This window comes from Phytophthora ramorum (assembly GCF_020800215.1).
Source record: "Phytophthora ramorum isolate Pr-102 chromosome Unknown Phyram_PR-102_s0016, whole genome shotgun sequence".
In the NCBI taxonomy this organism is placed as follows: domain Eukaryota; phylum Oomycota; class Peronosporomycetes; order Peronosporales; family Peronosporaceae; genus Phytophthora; species Phytophthora ramorum.
In genome coordinates, this window is record NW_027150662.1 from 1,286,159 (window position 1) to 1,304,113 (window position 17,955).

At 56.7% G+C, this 17,955-nt stretch overlaps 8 protein-coding genes across 8 annotated transcripts; 6 read left to right on the plus strand and 2 right to left on the minus strand.

The window, feature by feature from the left end:
• Positions 1-275: 275 nt before the first annotated feature.
• KRP23_13102 (uncharacterized protein) lies at positions 276-1,784 on the plus strand (the record flags this gene model as incomplete). Its single annotated transcript, XM_067883771.1, has 2 exons — positions 276-1,353; positions 1,423-1,784. The coding sequence occupies 2 exons, from the start codon at positions 276-278 to the stop codon at positions 1,782-1,784; spliced, it is 1,440 nt and encodes a 479-aa protein (XP_067739186.1).
• Positions 1,785-3,980: 2,196 nt separating this feature from the next.
• Positions 3,981-4,355, plus strand: KRP23_13103 (uncharacterized protein; the record flags this gene model as incomplete). Its single annotated transcript, XM_067883772.1, has 1 exon — positions 3,981-4,355. The coding sequence occupies one exon, from the start codon at positions 3,981-3,983 to the stop codon at positions 4,353-4,355; it is 375 nt and encodes a 124-aa protein (XP_067739187.1).
• An 879-nt stretch (positions 4,356-5,234) lies between these two features.
• Positions 5,235-5,597, plus strand: KRP23_13104 (uncharacterized protein; the record flags this gene model as incomplete). Its single annotated transcript, XM_067883773.1, has 1 exon — positions 5,235-5,597. One exon carries the CDS (start codon positions 5,235-5,237, stop codon positions 5,595-5,597), a length of 363 nt encoding a protein of 120 aa, XP_067739188.1.
• Positions 5,598-5,770: 173 nt separating this feature from the next.
• Positions 5,771-6,931, minus strand: KRP23_13105 (uncharacterized protein; the record flags this gene model as incomplete). Its single annotated transcript, XM_067883774.1, has 1 exon — positions 5,771-6,931. One exon carries the CDS (start codon positions 6,929-6,931, stop codon positions 5,771-5,773), a length of 1,161 nt encoding a protein of 386 aa, XP_067739189.1.
• A 145-nt stretch (positions 6,932-7,076) lies between these two features.
• KRP23_13106 (uncharacterized protein) lies at positions 7,077-7,679 on the plus strand (the record flags this gene model as incomplete). Its single annotated transcript, XM_067883776.1, has 2 exons — positions 7,077-7,142; positions 7,206-7,679. The coding sequence occupies 2 exons, from the start codon at positions 7,077-7,079 to the stop codon at positions 7,677-7,679; spliced, it is 540 nt and encodes a 179-aa protein (XP_067739190.1).
• A 211-nt stretch (positions 7,680-7,890) lies between these two features.
• On the minus strand, positions 7,891-13,962 carry KRP23_13107 (uncharacterized protein; the record flags this gene model as incomplete). The annotated part of the gene is made up of 1 exon (XM_067883777.1): positions 7,891-13,962. The coding sequence occupies one exon, from the start codon at positions 13,960-13,962 to the stop codon at positions 7,891-7,893; it is 6,072 nt and encodes a 2,023-aa protein (XP_067739191.1).
• Positions 13,963-14,953: 991 nt separating this feature from the next.
• On the plus strand, positions 14,954-16,243 carry KRP23_13108 (Vacuolar protein sorting-associated protein 27; the record flags this gene model as incomplete). Its single annotated transcript, XM_067883778.1, has 1 exon — positions 14,954-16,243. The coding sequence occupies one exon, from the start codon at positions 14,954-14,956 to the stop codon at positions 16,241-16,243; it is 1,290 nt and encodes a 429-aa protein (XP_067739192.1).
• Positions 16,244-16,362: 119 nt separating this feature from the next.
• Positions 16,363-16,715, plus strand: KRP23_13109 (uncharacterized protein; the record flags this gene model as incomplete). The annotated part of the gene is made up of 2 exons (XM_067883779.1): positions 16,363-16,521; positions 16,596-16,715. The coding sequence occupies 2 exons, from the start codon at positions 16,363-16,365 to the stop codon at positions 16,713-16,715; spliced, it is 279 nt and encodes a 92-aa protein (XP_067739193.1).
• Between the last annotated feature and the right edge of the window lie 1,240 nt (positions 16,716-17,955).

Below are 17,955 nucleotides of genomic sequence, written 5' to 3' on the forward strand. Positions count from 1 at the left end.
GCACACATATGGCTGCGACTGCCATGTTGCCAGCTCTATTCGTAGTGGCGACAAATGTAAAGCAATGGACATCTCTGATGTTACATCAGGCATGATATCGATCTCGCCGACACCGAAAACATAAGGATGAAGGCCTCTCCAAGTAACTTGGAATCGGGTCACCTGAAACAAGCTAAACTTGCAGCGCCCCAGCAGTGGATATGAATTGATGCATTGAGCCCCAAGTCTTCCCCCACATAATAACAGCAGGATACCCTTATTTCCGAAAACAAATTATGGCGAGCGACTTCGCCCCCGTGCCACCTCCCGCGCGCGCTCCCTGGGGTCCTGCTGTAGGCGTAGGGGGCGCGCTGTTCGCTACCTTGGCTCTGGGCTTCACCGAAGGCTGCCTAGAGGTGGAGCGGCGCCCCATCCCGCTGCGATTCGCGCTGCGCTTCGCAGCCGCCAATGTGCTGCCCAGCGCCGTGTGGAGCTCCGTCCCAGCGCGTCACGTTGCGGCCGCGTCGGGCGTCCCGCTGTCCGCTCTTATAAGTGATGCAGACCCCCACTCTGTAGCTGCGGGGAAGCGGCTGGTGCTCGCCAGGTCGGTGCGGGCGCTGCGACTCGCGGTCGGCAGCTACGGACTCGCGTGGAGTCTGTGGCGCTGGCACTCATATAGGAATAATAACATGGAGGAGGTCGTCCAGTATGAGGAGGGAGTGGTGCGTCTCGCGCCCGTGGACTCACCACTGTCTCGGGCGTCGAGACGCAAACATGCGGGGCATATCGTGACGGTCCCCGTGACGACGGAGAAGCAAGCGGTGGAATGGGAGAGAGTGGGTGTTGAGGTGCAGTCAGATGAAGAGGTGAAGAGGGTCGAGGTGATAGAGGTCGAGATCAGGAATGCAGAGGGCGCTGAAAAGTATACTGAGCAGCTGAAGAACATGGCGTCCAGAGGTGACGGTGCTTCGTTGTGCTCGGTGGCTGTTTTGCCTCCGTGTGGGCCGCCGCTGCCGATGTCGGTGATCGAAGCGTTCGATGTGTGCTTCAACCCGTTGTCAGCGGTGTTAACGTTCATTGCTTCAGTTTGCCATGATCGAGATGTCACTCACGTGATCCTGGTCGATGTCAGCATGGATGATGGAGCTGATGCAGCAAGTGTGGGTAGTTGTCTGTCGACGCAGCAGTTGGTGACAGGACTGTTGTGGCGGCACGGTATTACGGCCACTGTTTTTAAGGCCCAGCACAGGGAGCTGGTCGATGAGGGGGAAGCAGCGTCGGATCATCTCACGGAGAGCAGGTCTGGACTCGTCTTCTTTGTCTCTGAAAGTCTCCGTTCTGGGCACTCAGCTGCACGAGCGCTGATTGAGCAAGGTAAGTGCTGGAATTGGATGCAGCGGACCAAGTAGACAGAGATCCGATCATCTTCTCACTGTGTTGTAGGTGTCGTCGCGCCGCCAAACGCGTGCTTTATTGTTGAAGAGAGTCTGTCTGGTCAACGTGTGCTGTGTGAAGGGCTTCAAGCTCAGTCTGCGATGCTGTTGATGGGCCCTTCAAGCGAAGAGGAGGAGGGTGTTTTAGAGGGTCCAGGACAAGATCGAAGCGAGGACAAAGAGGAGCAGGAATCGGTAGCAACCTACCTGTCGATTGCCGATGTGAGTGATCAGACGCTGCAAGGCATCCGCAAGATGGTGCGCCAAGGCAAACGCTCTGAAGTCATCCAAGCAGCAGTGTACCAGGCCTATGGAACGCAACGCGTGGTAGCTCCGACGCGCTTCGACCAGTTTTCCGACCTGCAAGTTTAAAGCTGTTTATTTAAGTTTTGCGGGCTGAACGTGTTGTCTTCCGCAGGTTGCCTTTCTCGAAGTTTTAAAAGCGTTGATGCAGCCTGTGCTGTTATAATACATGTACTTTGGCAGCTGGTACTCGATAGTATGCAGTGAGGCCATCAACGCGAACTCATCTAATCCATCGATGAGATGTCAAACAGCCGTGCATGCAAGCTGAGGACCGTCATCTCATCGAAGGATTGGACGAGCTCGCCGCGGGAGTACATGCACCGGTAATCGCTTGGGTGAATGAGCCAATGCGTACATGTTATCGCAGGTCCTTCACTTGAGAACTTGCCGGCATGAAGTCAACCACCACACCTTGCGCCGCTCTGTAGCGCGAGGTCGGCAGTCCAGTCCGCCATGATACAGCCCGTTATTCTTCTCCTCGCTCCAGTCAACAACCAAGCTCAAGCACACACTCGACCATGACCATGACCTGACAACGACGCCCGCGAGCAGGAAGCGGCCGACCTCCGGCGCGAGAGTTCGCTTCGCCTACCAAGCGTACCAACGCCGCATTGTAGCAAACGAGGAGTCCAAGGTGGCGCAGCCTCTCGGGCCTCTCATTTGCTGCGCTGCAGCGCTGGTTCGCTTGGTACGCCGAGCGCACTCTTGCCAAGTTAAAAGTGGCCCCCACGAAGAAGCTCTGCGGGCACAGATCGGTAGCTGGTAAAGTCGTAGGCTACGGCTCGTAGTTGGTTTCAAGCGACTGAAAGAATACACGAGGCCGTTCTGGCGGCAGCGATTGCAGTTGGCAGACATCATAACTACCTTTACAGTACTGTCTGTTGTTGGAGAACGTGCGTCATCACATCGTTGAGCCTGCTGACTACAGCAGTGTGCATCGAGAGTAGAGTCTCGAATCGAGGCAGCATGTCGGTCGCTGAGTCAGACCCGATCTGCTTCCTGGTTTCCTGACGCTCGTTATCCTCGCACGGGTATTCTTGAGCCACGGCGCTGTTGTTGTACAGCTAAAGCGACTGAATCCCCGAAGCTCGATTTCTGAAGCCACGTGTCCAGCATTTTTGGCGGTTTTGGCGGTCGTAGTGGATGTTCAAGCCACGCGGCCTTGCGACGGCCGAAATGCAAGCGCGTCGCTCCAGGCCAGCCGCAGCAGGAATCAACCGCCTGCATGGGCAGTCAGTCATCCCTACAGCCCTGCAGACAGACCAACGAATCTTCAGGAATCTGCGCTGGGAAAAGCGTGCCACATCTCTTCGCTCCACTTCCGGCATCGCGCAGCGGCGAGTAGGGCACAGCATGGCGCGGCGACCCAAGCAGCAAACAGGCAGCGCGTTCAACGAGGGGGCCGCTTGTCTACGCTGAAATCCGCCGCGATCCGGTGCCTCGGCATCGCGATGGGAAGCCAAATGTGACAGTCGAGGCGGTTCGAAAAACGCGACGAGTCGAGCGTGCGCGAAACAGGCGGTAGACGAACTAAGTTGCTCGAGTCCGGCAGCGCTGGCGGAGTGCAATGCGCTCGTGGTACAATGCGCTCGTGGTGCACCCCGCTGCCGGGCAACCCTGCTGCGTGGCTGTCAGCACGGACCCCTCAACGTCAGCGCGGCATCTCGCCGAGTCGGAGACCGATGACACGCCAGTGTGAATCTTCATCGGCTGGGTCGCGCAACTTAGGCCTTCCACTGGTGACGTGGTTGGTTTGATCTCCGCCACCGGCGCTGCCAATTGCAGGCCGAGTAAAGTTGCTGCTGCCGTCTCGCGAACCAGCAGGCAAGCAGAGCGGCGGCGCGGGGCTTGTCTCTGCCAGGAATCACGCGGCGAGCACCTGAGGCTCAGGCTGAGCGGCAAGAGGGAGCTCCGCCGTCGGCCGGCGGCGTCCAAGCCGCTTCAGAACTGCATGGACGTGCGAGCAGCGTCCAATCAGCGCGACAGAAGTCGCCACGCCCGCGCATCCGGACAGATTCACAGTCGACCGATCCCGCAGCATACTCTGGCCAAGTGTAACAATGCACCGGGAACGTGTCGGGGGTCGGTTCTGTGCGCTGGCGTACAGCTAAGTCGTGCATAGCGAGGCTTGCGGCGTGTGCTCGAAGCTCGAGCTCGGCCAGCCACCGCCTGTTCAACCGAGCTGCCTCGTCGCGTTTTTCCAGATCCGGCATTCCCCAACTCGCCAGCCAGCGCAAGCCAAACCAACTCACAGCAGCAGCAATGGGAGTGCAGCCCGAAGGCCTTTTGCTCCGCGTCCGCCGCTCGCAGCCGGCCAATTCTCCGCGCGGTCTCTCGAAGCGCTCGAGCTTCCGCCGCCAGCCACAGCCCGTGCCCGTCGAGCTGCCCGAGGACGTCCGCGTGCTCAAGCAGCGGATCCTCGAGTCGCACCCGGCCAAGCTCACGCGCTTCAGCCTGAGCCACATGCGCCACATGGCCATCCCGCCCGTGCTCATTCCCGACACGCTCAACGACCGACGAGCCGTGCGCACCGTCGTGTCCGGCAAGAGCGTGCCGCTCACCATGCACATGTGGGAGAACTGCAAGCGGAAGACCAAGCACCTGGACATGATCGACGAGTACGTCACCTACCGGTGAGAGTCTCCATCCAATTCGTCCGTTCCAGTCCATAGTCCCTCCCTCTCTCTCGCCGCCTTCGCCCTCGCCAGCGAAGACGCCAATTGTCACCGCGTCGAGACAGCCCAGCCGCCCCGCCCGCCAAACAGCTCTACTTTCTAGTTGCGCCCAGCACGTAGGACTGACGAGTGTGCTAGTTCGCCTAAGCTTGAACGCGACGCCACCGCCGCAGTATTTATTCACCTTATTTCTAATACCAAACGAGCATTTCCACTGCCAAGGAGCAGCAACATCCTTCGCAAGCACATCGCTCGCTCTCGTGCTTCAGATTCGAAAGTTCAAAGGGGTGGGTGTCGCCCAGGCAGCCGTATACATGTACGCGTTGCGCTTCTGTAGACGAACGGGCCGCCAGCCACACTATCCCTCCCTCCTGAAGAACCATTCAATCCGTCCGATCGATTCCTTCGCTTCCATCCACTGCAACGTCGGGTCGGTCACGCCTCGGTCAGCGAGCCTGCACGACTTTCGCATATCGCCACCAGCACTCGCCAAATTCCCCAACACCTCTAGAACCCGGTCTCCGCATGTATTCTCATAGCCAGGGCCTCGACGGGGATGCGCCACTGCACCAGCACGCGGTCATCAACCACGGATGTTGGGACGAGCGCGGTAATCGGTCAGATTGGACTGCTGGAGGGCATTGCGTTGCACACCTCTGCCCGCTTGACATCTCATCGCCATGATGGGAAGTCTCTTCGGAGACGGAGCCACACGCGCGCCGCTGTTCTTGTGGTGGTGGCATCGATGCAGCGAACACCTCACTCACTTTTGAATTGGCTACGCTCACCTCAAGTGCGCTCAGCATCGCCACCAAGCTCGCTGTTTAACAGTCTGCCAGTCATGGGTCTGCTGCCTCCGCTCAAGAAGTCCAACCTGCACTTCAAGCCGCGCACCTCTGCGCACAAGCGCCCGAGCGAGGACCCGCTCAGCGCGACGCCCCTGCCGAAGGAGGCCCAGGAACTCAAGATGCACATTTTGCACGCCCACCCAGAGCCGCTCATGCGCTTCAGCATGAGCCGCATGCGCCACGTCGTGGCCCAGCCGCCCGTGGAGATCCCCGTCGAGCTCCGCAAGAAGAACCTCGTGTCCAGCCGTGTGTCAGGCCACAGTGTGCCGCTCACGCGCACCATGTGGGACAAGAAGATGAAGCAGTACAAGAAGCGCATGCTCGACGTCATCGGAGAGGGCATCCACTACCAGTGACAGACTGGACATTTCAAGTAACAATGAGTGCCGTGAATACCGTTCATCGTTGATGTAGACTAGTCCCTATAAAGCAAAATATACCACCCAACTGAAGCTATTACCATGCCGCCGTTCATCGTGAGTGGCCGGCGGCCCAAAGAGATAAATACAAGCTGCCAACGAGGGCTTCCTCACACTTCAAGTGGTTGTTTGCGGCCGGCCGCGGTCTCCTCGTCGATGGCCAGCATACGCTGTACACTCGGCGGGATCTCGCCGCCAAAGAGCCGCTTGAAGACGCCGACCTGGTCCCAGCAGTGGTGCTGCTCGGCAATGCGCAGCTCCTGGAACACGACGTACGTGGTGACCGTGAACGTCAAGTCCGAGGACTTGATGGCCATCAGCGCCACGCGCATGGTGGCCGGACAGTCCTCCGACGCACACACGCGCTCCAAATGCTGCGCCGAGGCGATCTCGCCCTGAATACGCCACTTGGTCAGGATCATCTCGCCGTCGGGCAGATGCGGCCGCAGCTCCACGATGTCCACCACGATGCTCGTGAACACGGAGCGGATCATGTTCCACAGACTGATCGTCTGCAGGCGTCCGAACGCATCCCACTCACGCACGCCGACGCCAATGCGGCAGTCCTCGTGCCACACGCGCGAGGCATCCCCGAGACTCAGGTACGTCGCGTTCAGCTGCTCCACCATCTCCGTTACCACCTTGGTTCTTTCAGCCAGCAGTCTCTGAATATTGGCGCGGTTTTCCCCTCCGGAAGCTCCGGGAGCCCCCACGCCTCTCAGCCCCGCCAAGCTGCTCAATGACCCTAAACTGCCGAGCGTCGCGGAAGCGCCCGCTGCATTGCGTCCGGCCGCGTTCTTTCCCAGCAGCAGCGCCTGCTTTAAGTGCAAATTGTCCCTCTCCAAGTTGCGCACGTGCTGCTCCAGGTCCGTGAGCTTCGTGTGTCTCCCGAAGGCTCCGGAATTGGACCCGGGGCCGGCACTGGAGGTCGCGAGTGTTTTGTCCTTGGTCGCGTCTTGTTCCTCGTCCTGCTCCTTCTCTCCTTCCGATTCTGTGTCATCGTTTGTGCGCGGCTTGGGGCTGCGTCGCTCCACGTCTTCGCGCTCGCGCCGCGGCTGGTAGCGCTGGTAGCCAGCGGCGCGCATCTTCCTGCGCTTGTGAGCGTCCCCGCTCTCGTCCATTTCGCTGGGGAACGTGTCCAGCAGCTCATTCAGCGCAATAATCTCGGGCTCTGCCAACCGTTTCTTGGGTCCCGCGGGCACGTCGGCGGCTCTGCTAGCGGTCGGGCGCGCGTTGGCCGGGCTGCCGTCGGAAGACGCCGAAGACGACATTTTGGGGGGACGCGATTGGAATTGTGTGTGATTTGTGTGGCGGCGACTTGCAAAGACGATGCATGTTGAAGTCGCCGCGACACACCATGCACACCACGAACTCCAAAGGTGAAGCTCTTCGAACTTGGCTCTAGCGTAGCGAAGCATGTGGATGAACAAGACGCCGCGCATGCTGCGCTCCGTCGCGGTGCGGTACCAGCAAATCGCTCACGTAGGCGGAAGTATTGTATCACGCAACAAAAGTATCCTTTCTCTAAGTGTATCAACTGTTTAGAAATCGACGTTCCGGGTGCTGGGGTTGCAGCAAGTGGCGGTGGGGGGCACAGACAAGAGCGCGCTGAGTGCTCTGTGGGTGGACACGTTCGGACTGGTCAAGAAAGGGTCCTTCCGCAGCGAGAAGGAGAACGTGGACGAGGACATTCTGCAGTGTGGGAAGGGACCCTTCGCCGTGGAGGTGGACATCATGCAGCCCATCGACGCCTCCAAGGCGCCCAAAGTGCACGTGCCGTCGCTGAACCACATCGGACTGTGGGTGGACGACCTGCCCAAATGTGTGGAGGAGCTCACCCGCAAAGGTGTGCGCTTCACGCCCGGTGGGATCCGCAAGGGCGCGGCGGGCTTCAACGTGGCCTTCATCCACCCCAAGGGCAACGAGGCCACGCCACTCTCGGGAGAAGGCGTGCTCATTGAGCTCGTACAGGCCCCGGGCAACATCGTCAAGGCTTTCGATGCTATCAAGGAGGAGTGATGAGGGGCTCTGGCAAGCTTAGTTCCAGTCCTGACAATCTACCACTACACGCCGTGATGTTTTCAGCAGGAAGTGAGCCTGCTGGTACCTTGTTGTCTGTTTTTTATATGTGGAGTAAGTTAGTTCACTTGCTGCAACGACCTTGGTGGGTCTCATGAAGAGGCAATTGAGCTTTACACGATACATCAGAAGCTACGTCACTGCGGATACCTCATTCCGTGTCTGCGACTGAGCGAGGACCTCCCTCATCTTCGGCTTGCTCGGCTTCCAGTTTCCTGTCTTCGGTGGTGTTCTGCTCCACCTCCTCCAGATCAGCAGCCAACGCTGCTTTCTCCTCTCCGTCCTTGCTGGCCTCTACGTTATCTTCGACACGGACGGGATTCTTCAGCTGCTCGGCCACGGACCTCATTTGCTGCTCCAGTTCATGAGCAAGTGTCTCTAACTGTGCTCCATTACCCGCGAGCTGCAGGGTCATCTCCACATCTTCGCGCTCAGACACAGCAGCCTCCCACGCCCGAGTAATACTACGCTCGACATCTTCTAGCTCGTCCTGCTCCCGCAACATGGCTGAGAAAGCAGCCTTTTGCGCGTCCATCTCTTCCTGGAAGCGCGTCTTTTGCGTCAATACCTCGGTCTTCCGAGCGTCAAACTGCTCCAGATGTTTGTTCTTGGTCGCTTCACACGAGCTTAGTCGCTCCAACGTGGCCGACAGCTCTGAGCGGCGCTGGGCTTCCATCTGAATTAGTGCCAATCCGTCCTCCAGCAGCTTCGCTTTGGCTTGTAGATCACGCTCACTGCGCCGGACCTTCTGCACCTGCGGAGTCAGTGGCTCTTGGATGGAGACGTGATAGTCCAGCGTCTTCTCGTTGAGCCACGAGAACGAGTTATCCCATTCAAACACTAGAGTCGTGCTGTCCTGCTGCACCTGGAACACTCCAGACATCTCATTCATTCGCTCGGGAGATACAACCTCCACCTCAGTTGGCGTCGCATCCGCCATCATTGCAGATAGCTTGAACGAGACATCAGCCGCATCTTCTTTCACAGAGAAGTTCCATACCACGCGCCAACCGCTCTTTTCACAGATCACTGGCAATTGAAAGCTTGCGCCGGCCTTAATGATCACACCGCTTCGCATGACCAGGCACTCTTCAAACTCCGACTCGCCAGCATGTCCTGCAGCGTTCGTCATACCACCAGGAGCCCCGTCATTATCAGAAGAGAGAGCCACGCGATGCTCGTCACGGAAGTCGCAGACTTCACGGAATGCGCTCGAGTGGTCCTCAAGCCGCTGCTGTAACTCGTCTACAATCGTTGTCACCTGCTTCTCGAAGCCAGACACTAGTGTCTGCCGTCTTTGTAGTTGCATCGCGCGCTCCTTCTCGGACTGCATGTGTTTTCGACTTGCTTGTAATTCATCTAGCTCCTCCTTTTCGCGTTCGAGTTCGAGAGCTGCCTTCTCTTCATGCAGAGTCTGCAGCTCCTCCTGTAGCTCAAGTACTTGCACGCGTATTTTTTTCAGAACCTCATCCTTGGCAGCCATCACCCTCGAAGTCTTAGAAGCGCCAGTCGGGTCCTCACCACTTTCTGGTTCAGATGATGAGGGGGCAAGCGCGTCGAGATGATCCCGCGCTTCCTGCAGCTCTTCTCGACAAGAATCTAAGGCCCTCGTTAGCAAGGCAAGTTCCGTATTTGCATCTGCCAACTCTGTCTTAAGCTCTTGGACCTGCACTGTGAGTTGCCGTTCGACGACTCCATTCATCTGGTCCGGGGGCAATTCCGGAAGTTTGCCATTAGAATTCGACTGCTGCATTGTGTTCTTGTGAGTTTCAAGCACAGCACTAAGGCGGCGTATTTCATCGCTCGCGGTAGCTAGCTCCACTTTCCAGTGATTGATTTGCTCCTCCAGCGCGAACACCTTTTCGGCATTTGCTGCTTTGGTTGTAGCAAAGCGCTCTTGGAGAGCAATCAACTCTGTACCAGCGTCACCAAGCTGCTTCCTCAGCGAAGATTCCGATGCCTTCAAAGTGACCACCTCCTTTTCAAGCTCACCTTCATTCCTTTTCACTTCAGCGGCACGTGGAGCAAGCTGTGGCACATACCCAACGGGGGAAGAGATATGAGTGCTGTCCACAACTGGTGGGGAGCTGGTTTGTTGCTCCAGCTTCAGCTCCAAAGACTCAATAAGATGCTGTCGCTTTTCATTCTCCATCTTGCTCACAGCTAGCGCATCGTGCACCTTTTGCAATTCTTGCTTCGCAGTTTGGGCCGCATCTGTGGCGGTATTAAGACGCGCCTGGAAGGCTGCCTGCTCTGCTTCCTTGATGCGCTCACTTTCTTCTCCAATCTGCATTTTCTCTCTCTCCAGCTCTTGGATTTTAAGAGTCAACCCTCCAATTTGTTTGTCGGTTTGCTCTCGTTCCGACTCCAAACGCTGGTTTTCTTCCTCCAGCTCAGCAATGACGCGTGCTTTCTCCATCACAAGTTGGTCAAAATCTGCCTGCATCATTTCTTGTGTACGCTGCACCTCTTGCAACTGAGATTCGCCGTTTTTACGGGCGGCATCAGCTTGATCTCTCAGTCGGTCGCTCTCTTGGACTTGTTGCAGCAATACCTCGTTCTCTTTCCGCATGCCATTAAGGAGCTCTGCGCGCTTTTCCATTTTCTTGAGCGCTGTGTGCGACCGGACACGGTATCGCTCAAAATCGCTACGCACAGTAACCAGTTGCTGCTGAAGCTCAGCCACCTCCTGTTGCTGAGCGGCTTGTTGTTGCTGTTCCTGGATGTTAGCCGTATGGCTCTGGGATTTTAGCCTTTCGGCAGCCTTCGCCATTTCCTCCTTTTCACTTCGCACAATTGCCAACTGTTCTCTCAAAGATTCTACCTGGACCTCGAGATCGCGCTTAGACACTTCGAGTGCCACTAGTCGTTCCTGCTCCTGCTGCTTCTCCAGCTCCAGCTCGTCCAGTCTTACTCTGTCCTTTGTGACGTGCTCTCGGAGCTCCTGTAGCTCGCCAAGCCAGCGTAGAGTGTTGGTTTTCGCGACAGCCAATAACTCGCTAGCATTCTCAGCAGAATCTAGCGTTCTTATAACCTCATCTTCTTCTTCGCCATCCTTCGCGAACAAGCGCCAATCTGAAGTTTTTATGAACCGTCCAAGAATCAGCTTCTGGTTATCGCCCTCGTTGCGAATTGATTCCAGTTGCTCCTCTGTAGTACGTAGCTCATCTCGAACGGATACCAGATTGGTTAGTAGTGGTGCAATCCTGCTACATAGCTTTGCAACTTCTGTGGAGCGCCACGCTTTCCCTGTAAAACCAAGCGCTGCATCTTCATCCAACTTCTCATTGGAGCTCAAGTTAAGTACCACTTCATGCAGCTCACTAGTAAGCTGGGTCAGATGCTCGTCAATTTCTCCGCTCTTAGCGTTCTCAGCATCTTGCAACGCCTCCAGATCATTCTTGAGCTGACTGGACTCGCGAATTTGAGCGTCTAATTCCGAGCGACAGGTATGGAGCTCGGCTTCACAGCGCTCCAGAGTATCTGTGGTTTCGCTTTGTTCAGTTGCTTTAGCTGCGAGCGTATCTTTCGTCTGCTGCAGTTGCGCAGACAATGACTCAATTGTAGCTTCATTGTCGGCCACGCACTGAGTTAAACGTATTGTCTCCTCCCCATGCGTATTATGCAAATCGTCAACCAGCTGTGACTTTTCATTCGTCAGAAGCTCAATGCGCTCCTCATGTTCGAGCTGCTCCTTTTCCAGAGCCAATATAGTATTTTGACGTTCTTCTAGGCGCTGTTCATAGTCGGTGAGTTTCGCTTGAAGGTCGTTAAGATTGGCCTGTAATTTGGATGCTTCCGCCTCGTGCACACGGTGTAATTCATCAATTGTCTGCACTTTGTCGTTCGTGAGAATCTCAATTTGCTCCTGAAGATCGGCTTGCTCCTGTTCCAGTGCCGAAATAGTATCCTGTTGAGCTTGCAAGCGCTCATCGTATTCTGCAAGTTGTGCTCGTAGATCGTCAAGAGTAGCCTGCATTTCTGATGATTTCCTGAAGTCTTTAGCAACATCAGCAGCATCACCTGAACTGGTCTCGACCTCGTCTTCAGCTGCAATATCTGCTGCTTGTGACTCGTCTTCTTCTAGTTCCAGCACTGGTACATCTTCAGCCTCTTCATTTTCATCATATTCATCGATAGCAGACTCCTCGTGATCCTCTGGTACGCTTCTTGAGTCGGTTGATTCGCCCTCCGCCGGATAATTCAGTTTGTCAACTTCATCTGCGTGCTTTTTTACGAGGTGATCCTTCTCGATAGTCAAGGCGCCCACCTCAGCCCGGAGCTGTTGCAGCTCATCGGCATTTGACGCGACCTTCTCTGTCTTTGCCGTGAGAGCAGCTGCCGCGTCATTAAGCTGTTGCTGAAGATCTTCGATCTCACCCAAGTGGACCCTCCGGAGGTTCTCAAGCTCACTGGCATGTTTTTTTACAAAGTTCCCCTTCTCCAAGGTCAAATTATTGATCTCGTCCCTCAGTGACTGTAGCTCTGAATACTCCAGTTTAACGGAGAGGGAAGCACGTGCATCATCGAGCTGGCGACGAAGCTCTTCAATTTCATCCTCATGCGACTTAACAAGGCTCTCCTTTTCTGAAGTCAGCGTCTCAATCTGAGCCTGCAGCAACTGCAGTTCTTCGGTCCTTGATGCTACCGCCTGTTCAGTCTTCGTCGAAAGAGCTCCTTCCGCAATCCTAAGTTGGCGGCGAAGGTCTTCGCTCTCACTTGAGTGTACGTGCCCGAGCTCTTCAACTTCATCCGCATGCTTCTTGGCCAGGTCCTTCTTCTCCAAAGCCAAAACATCCATTTGGTTCTGCAGCGACTGTAGTTCTTCGACATCGATTACTGCACTCTCGTCTGATTTTGCTGATTGAGATGCCAAGAGCTGCCTGCGAAGATCTTCAATCTCATTTGCGTGCGCCTGTTGCAGTTCTTCAACTGCATCCGTGTGCCTCGTGACCAGGGCCTCCTTCTCCAAGGCCAAACTATCGATGTGGCTCTGCAGCGACTGCAGTTCTTCAGCGTCACTTGCTGTACTTTCATCAGGTTTCGGCGATAGAGAAGCTGTGGCACTCTCGAGCTGGAGGCGAAGATCCCCGATCTCATCTGCGTGCGCCTTTACAAGGTCCTCCTTCTCCGAGGTCAGTTCGTCCACCAGCGTTTGAAGATGTTCAGCATGTGTCGACTCGCTCTGCCCTGCCTTCGACAAAATAGCATCCATCGCGCTCACCAACTGTCCTTGCAGTCCCTCAATCTCATCGGCATGAGCTCTCACAAGGCGCTCCTTCTCCGACGCCAAACTCTCAATCTCGACTCGAAGAGACTGCATTTCTTCTGAGCGCGCCGTCGCACTCTGCGTCATGCGCCGAATCTCTTGGTCGCTCTCACGCACCAGTTCCTCCATCGCCTGGCACGCCTCTCGCTGCTGCTCCAGCAACGCCGCATCCTCTTCCTGCCGCTGCACTTCTCTGAGCCTCTGCCCCTCCAACTCTCCTCTGGCTTCTTGCAGCGCCAAACTCTCCTGCTTCAGCATCTCGTTCGCTTCCATCGCTTCCTCCTGAGCTGTTTGCAGCTCCATCTGCAGTCTGTCAGCCTCCTTCCCCTTGTGCTTCAGCTTCTCCATCTCGTCTCTCACCTCGTCCACCTCTTTACACCCAGGAAAAAGATCTCCAATCAGCGCTCCAAGCTGTTCGAAATGTCGGACGCGTGCGATCAATTGTCCGTGCGGAGTGTCCATCTCCCTGTCCTCCTCCTCCCCGTCACTGGTCGCCATGCTGCTGCGTCTGCGTCTCTTCCTGCCGCTTATAACATCCTCCAGCGTCTCCCATCGTCCTAACAGGCCATAGATCGTTTGCTGCTGCTCCAGAAGCAGACCACGGCCGTTCTCCACAGCGCGCGCCGACTGCTGCAGCGCCGCCGCCGCGTTCTCGTTGCCCTTGAGCTTCATGTCGTCCGCCTTCTTGCCCAGCATCGAATCCACGCGCGCTAGCCGCGTCGCCAGCTCCTGCACGTGGGCATCGGCGTCGTCCTCTTCGTCGTCGCCTTCGCCCCGACGGCGAGCAAGCAGATGGCGCTGCTCGGAGATGAGCGCCATGGCCTCGCGCAGGTCACGCACGGAGGCGGACAGGGCGCGCGCAGCATTCTCGTTACCCTTGCGCTGCGCGTCCTGCGCCTTCTGCTGAAGCTTCTCAGCCACGAGGTGCACGCGGGCGCTGACGTCCGCCGCCATCTCAGATGCGGAATTGATTGAGGGAATCCCGTCGGAACGGATGATCGTGTTAGACGGGGGGATGTCCACCACTCCAGTTTCGGAGTGCTCCACACCATGAAAGTGTGGTGTACACTGGCGAATTTCAGCATTTGAAGCAGTGGATAGACTGGCAAGACAGGCTGGTGGACTTCGCCGCTCCGTGCATTGCCAAGTTGCTATACAGGAGCTCATGGCTTGCTGTCTATGAGAGAGCGTATTATAATTAACGTGGCTGCCCTTGCCAATCGGTACGGGATGTGGCCATCGTGGCGTAGAGCCACTTGGAGTCGGGGCATGTTGCCTAATGGCGATTGATTAGGCATGTGCCGTCGGCTGCCTTGACCAAGTACATGTAATACGTTCTCTCCCAACGCCAAACTGCTTTTTCGCGTCGCGAGTGGCGGGGTTTTCGGGGAGGCAAGTCTGTCTGCAACATTATCAGTTCAATTGCTAGATCAGGGCATATCCCTACGCTGCGACGACAAAGAGAGGTTTATTGAAGAGAGAGCTGCTCTCTTGGCGGGAGCGCACGCCGAAGTGTACATGTGTGGGCGCAGCCCTCCAAAGAGCGGGAGTGCCCGCGGCAACAACACACAGCAACTTCGCACCAGCGCAACTTAGCCGGCGCTTACGGCGCTTGAAGCCCATCCCGCACCTTGCAATGCGTTTCATTTTCGATATTACAACTAATATCTTTTGGTATAGAATGTCAATAAATTATGCAAAGATAGGGACTAACAAAGGAGTAATTGCCTATCAGAACGGATAACCCGGCAAACTCGGCAAACCCATCTTGTTTCTAAAGGCGCCACACACTGTACGCATTTAAAAGGTGCATTTCCCGCTCGCCTATCGCCAAATCGCCAAGCACACAGGAAGGAGCTCTCTGATCGAGACAGTCAGAGAGTCCAAGTCGGCTTGGGGTCCCAAGCCTCTTCCGCCTTATTAACACTCGCATCTATCTACCACCATGGACGGCGACTTCCTGCACGCGATCAACGGCGACTGGGACTCGCTGCTCACGGCCATGCGCGAGAACCGCCAGGTGGCGCAGCGCACGGACGCCAGCGGCATGACGGTGCTGCACTGGGTCTGTCTGCACCAGGACGCGCCCACGGACATCGTGGTCAAGGTGGTCTTCGCCAACCCGTACGCCGTGCACATGCGCAACGACGCCGGCCACCTGCCCATCGACCTGGCCGTGCAGGCTGAGTGCGGCGAACGCATCCTGGAAGTGCTGCGTGCCGCCGCGCACGGAAGTCGCAGGCCCCAGGACGGCGGCGAGCTGCACCAGCACGACCTCATGGGCGACAAGGACGACGGCGAGCCGGTCACCGAGACCATCGACTACCAGCTGCCGTATAACGATCACACCATCTTGCACGACGACATCCGCGACGGCTCGGACTACCAGCCCCAGCAGAACCATACGTACTACGGAGAGGAGGACGACGACGTGGACGAGGATGAACTCGAGTACCAGCAGCACCACCGACTCTACCAGCAGCAGCCGTTCCAGCAGCAGCCTCCGCGCCAGGGCAGACTCGAGCGGAGTGTGTCGGACCAGGAATCGTACTATGGCGTACCGCAGGGCAACTTTGGCGCGCTAGAGAGCAACTTTGGCGGTGGCGGTAGTATGTACGGAGGCTACAGCGTTGGCCCGGACCGTGGCAACGCGCTGTCGAGGAGCGACCCGCACGTCAAGTCGCTGCTGACGGAGCAGCGTCTGCGCGAGCGCGAGAACGACCTCATCTCCATCGCGACGGCGGAAGACTCGATGCCGCTGGGCATGTTCGACCCGGCCAAGGGTCCGCCCGACGTGTCACTCATGTCCAGCTTTCAGGTGCACGAAGACGTCAAGAGCAATCACGGCCACGTGAATATGAGCTCTCGGAGTATCGGCGCCGGCCCGCGCAGCAAGACGGCGTTCCCGCCGCGCTGGAAGCAGGCGCGCATGTGCCACGTGTGTGCGTGCAGCTTCACGCTCGTGAAGCGCCGCCACCACTGCCGGAACTGCGGCCAGAGTGTGTGCAGTCAACATTCGACCAACCGCGTGTCGCTGCCAAAGTTTGCGCTATCCGAGCCGCAGCGCGTGTGCGACCAGTGCTTCCTGAGCGGCCACCACATCATGGTGCCGGGTCAGACGGGAACTCCGTCCATTGCTAGCTCCTATCAGTCGCTGCCGGCCCAGCTCCAGCGAGAGCCGCACCCGTTCCAGACGTCGCAGCAGTATCAAATGCAGTTCCAGCACGCCCGGTAGATCTGTTCATGCGACGTGTGGGGCTCTAAAGTGTAGCCATTTTGCCGTAATTCCGATCGAAGGTTTTTTATTCCGCATACATTGGCCAACTGAGTCGGGAATTCCCAATTAATTGGAGGATGGCGGACCAAGAGCAGGAGGAGCCCGGTTGCTGGCAGAAGAAGGCGGCGTACGAGCAGTGCTTTGACAAGTGGTACACGGAGGTGTTCCTGCAGCAGAAGGCGCAGGGCAAAGTGGGGTGCCAGAAGGAGTACGACGCTTACACGCGCTGCTACTTGGTGCGTCACATTCGGCATTGACAATATTGACAATATTGCCAATATTCTGACGGAAGTGTGCATTGCATTGGCAGGGCGAGCTGGACAAGAACAAGTCGCTGGTAGAAGGCATCAAGTCGGTCATGCAGCCAGAGGTCAAGGAGCGCTTCGAGGCGCAGGAGGCCAAGCACCAGCAGAGCAATGCGAAAGCCTAAGGGTGGAGGGTGTCAATCGAGAATTTTGGGGCTTTTACTTTTTCGCATGGAGTTGTTGGGGTGGTGGCTGTCTCTTGGCAGGTGGCGCGGTTCGGACGAGTTTCCTCGAATTGCTGCTCGTGAGGCTGTCGGATTGTCCAGTCGGGGGTGAGTTTCTGGGGCTTTCCTTCCGTCGTACCCTGCCAGCGCACTCTTCATTCGAGGTTTTCGCTTTCAGGCCTCGAAGTACGTGCATGATAGTAACACCCTTAGACAAGAGGAGCATGTTGCGGAAGTAGCTACAGCATCTGTAATGTGTGTATCTGCGCTGTGACTGGTGGCAAGACCCCGTGGCAAGGATGCTGGGAACTCCAACGCATTGGGTGCCGAAGAGTCCGGATCGAATTGAGGTAAGTGTGACATTACTACTGCATCAGACCTCAACAGAAGATCGCCATCGTCTCCAGTGGTTTTCATTCGCGCATTCGCTGCCGCGAGAGCAACACTTTTACGCCAATCGCCCCGAAAGATGCAGCCACGCGACTATCTTGCCACCATGCTGGAGCGCGTGAACCAAGAGCGCGCCGTCAAGAATCTCCCACCTCTGCGCATGCACAGCAAACTGCAAGCAGCAGCTCAGCGACAGGCGGACGACATGGCTGCAAACTGCTTCATGGGACACAAAGGTTCGGACGAGTCCAAGATGGCGCAGCGTGCTGCTGAAGCCGGGTTTACAGGAGGTGCCGTCGCGGAGAATGTGGCTGCTGGCCAGAAGAACGTGAACGCTGTCGTCGATTCATGGATGAAGTCCTCCGGTCACCGCCGCAATATTCTGGGCAATTACACGGTCTTCGGCGCTGCGTATGCCTTCAACCGCTCCAGCAAGTACAAGCACTCATGGACGCAAGTGTTCGGTCGAGGAGGCAATGACGACGTCGATGATGACGACGACATTCCCTGGACGAGCCCGGGCCACAACCTCAGTCCTGAACCAACTGAGGAGTCTTCGAGCGAGTCTGATACGATGCGCCAGAATCAGCGCGAAGAAGAAGAGAGAATGGTGACTTGCACCGGGTGCTGGTGCTTCTGGGTCTAGCTAGAGACTGTGAAAGTCTTGATGTAGTCCTGGGGCTTGCCTAGATATTGACGATATGCTTGTCTGAATCGATAGGCCTAGATAATAGTTTTCTCATTTTGGTTAATTTGTTTCCTACTCTTCTCGTTCTGTTGCAGCATGACTTCTGCAGTAGTGACTACAGTC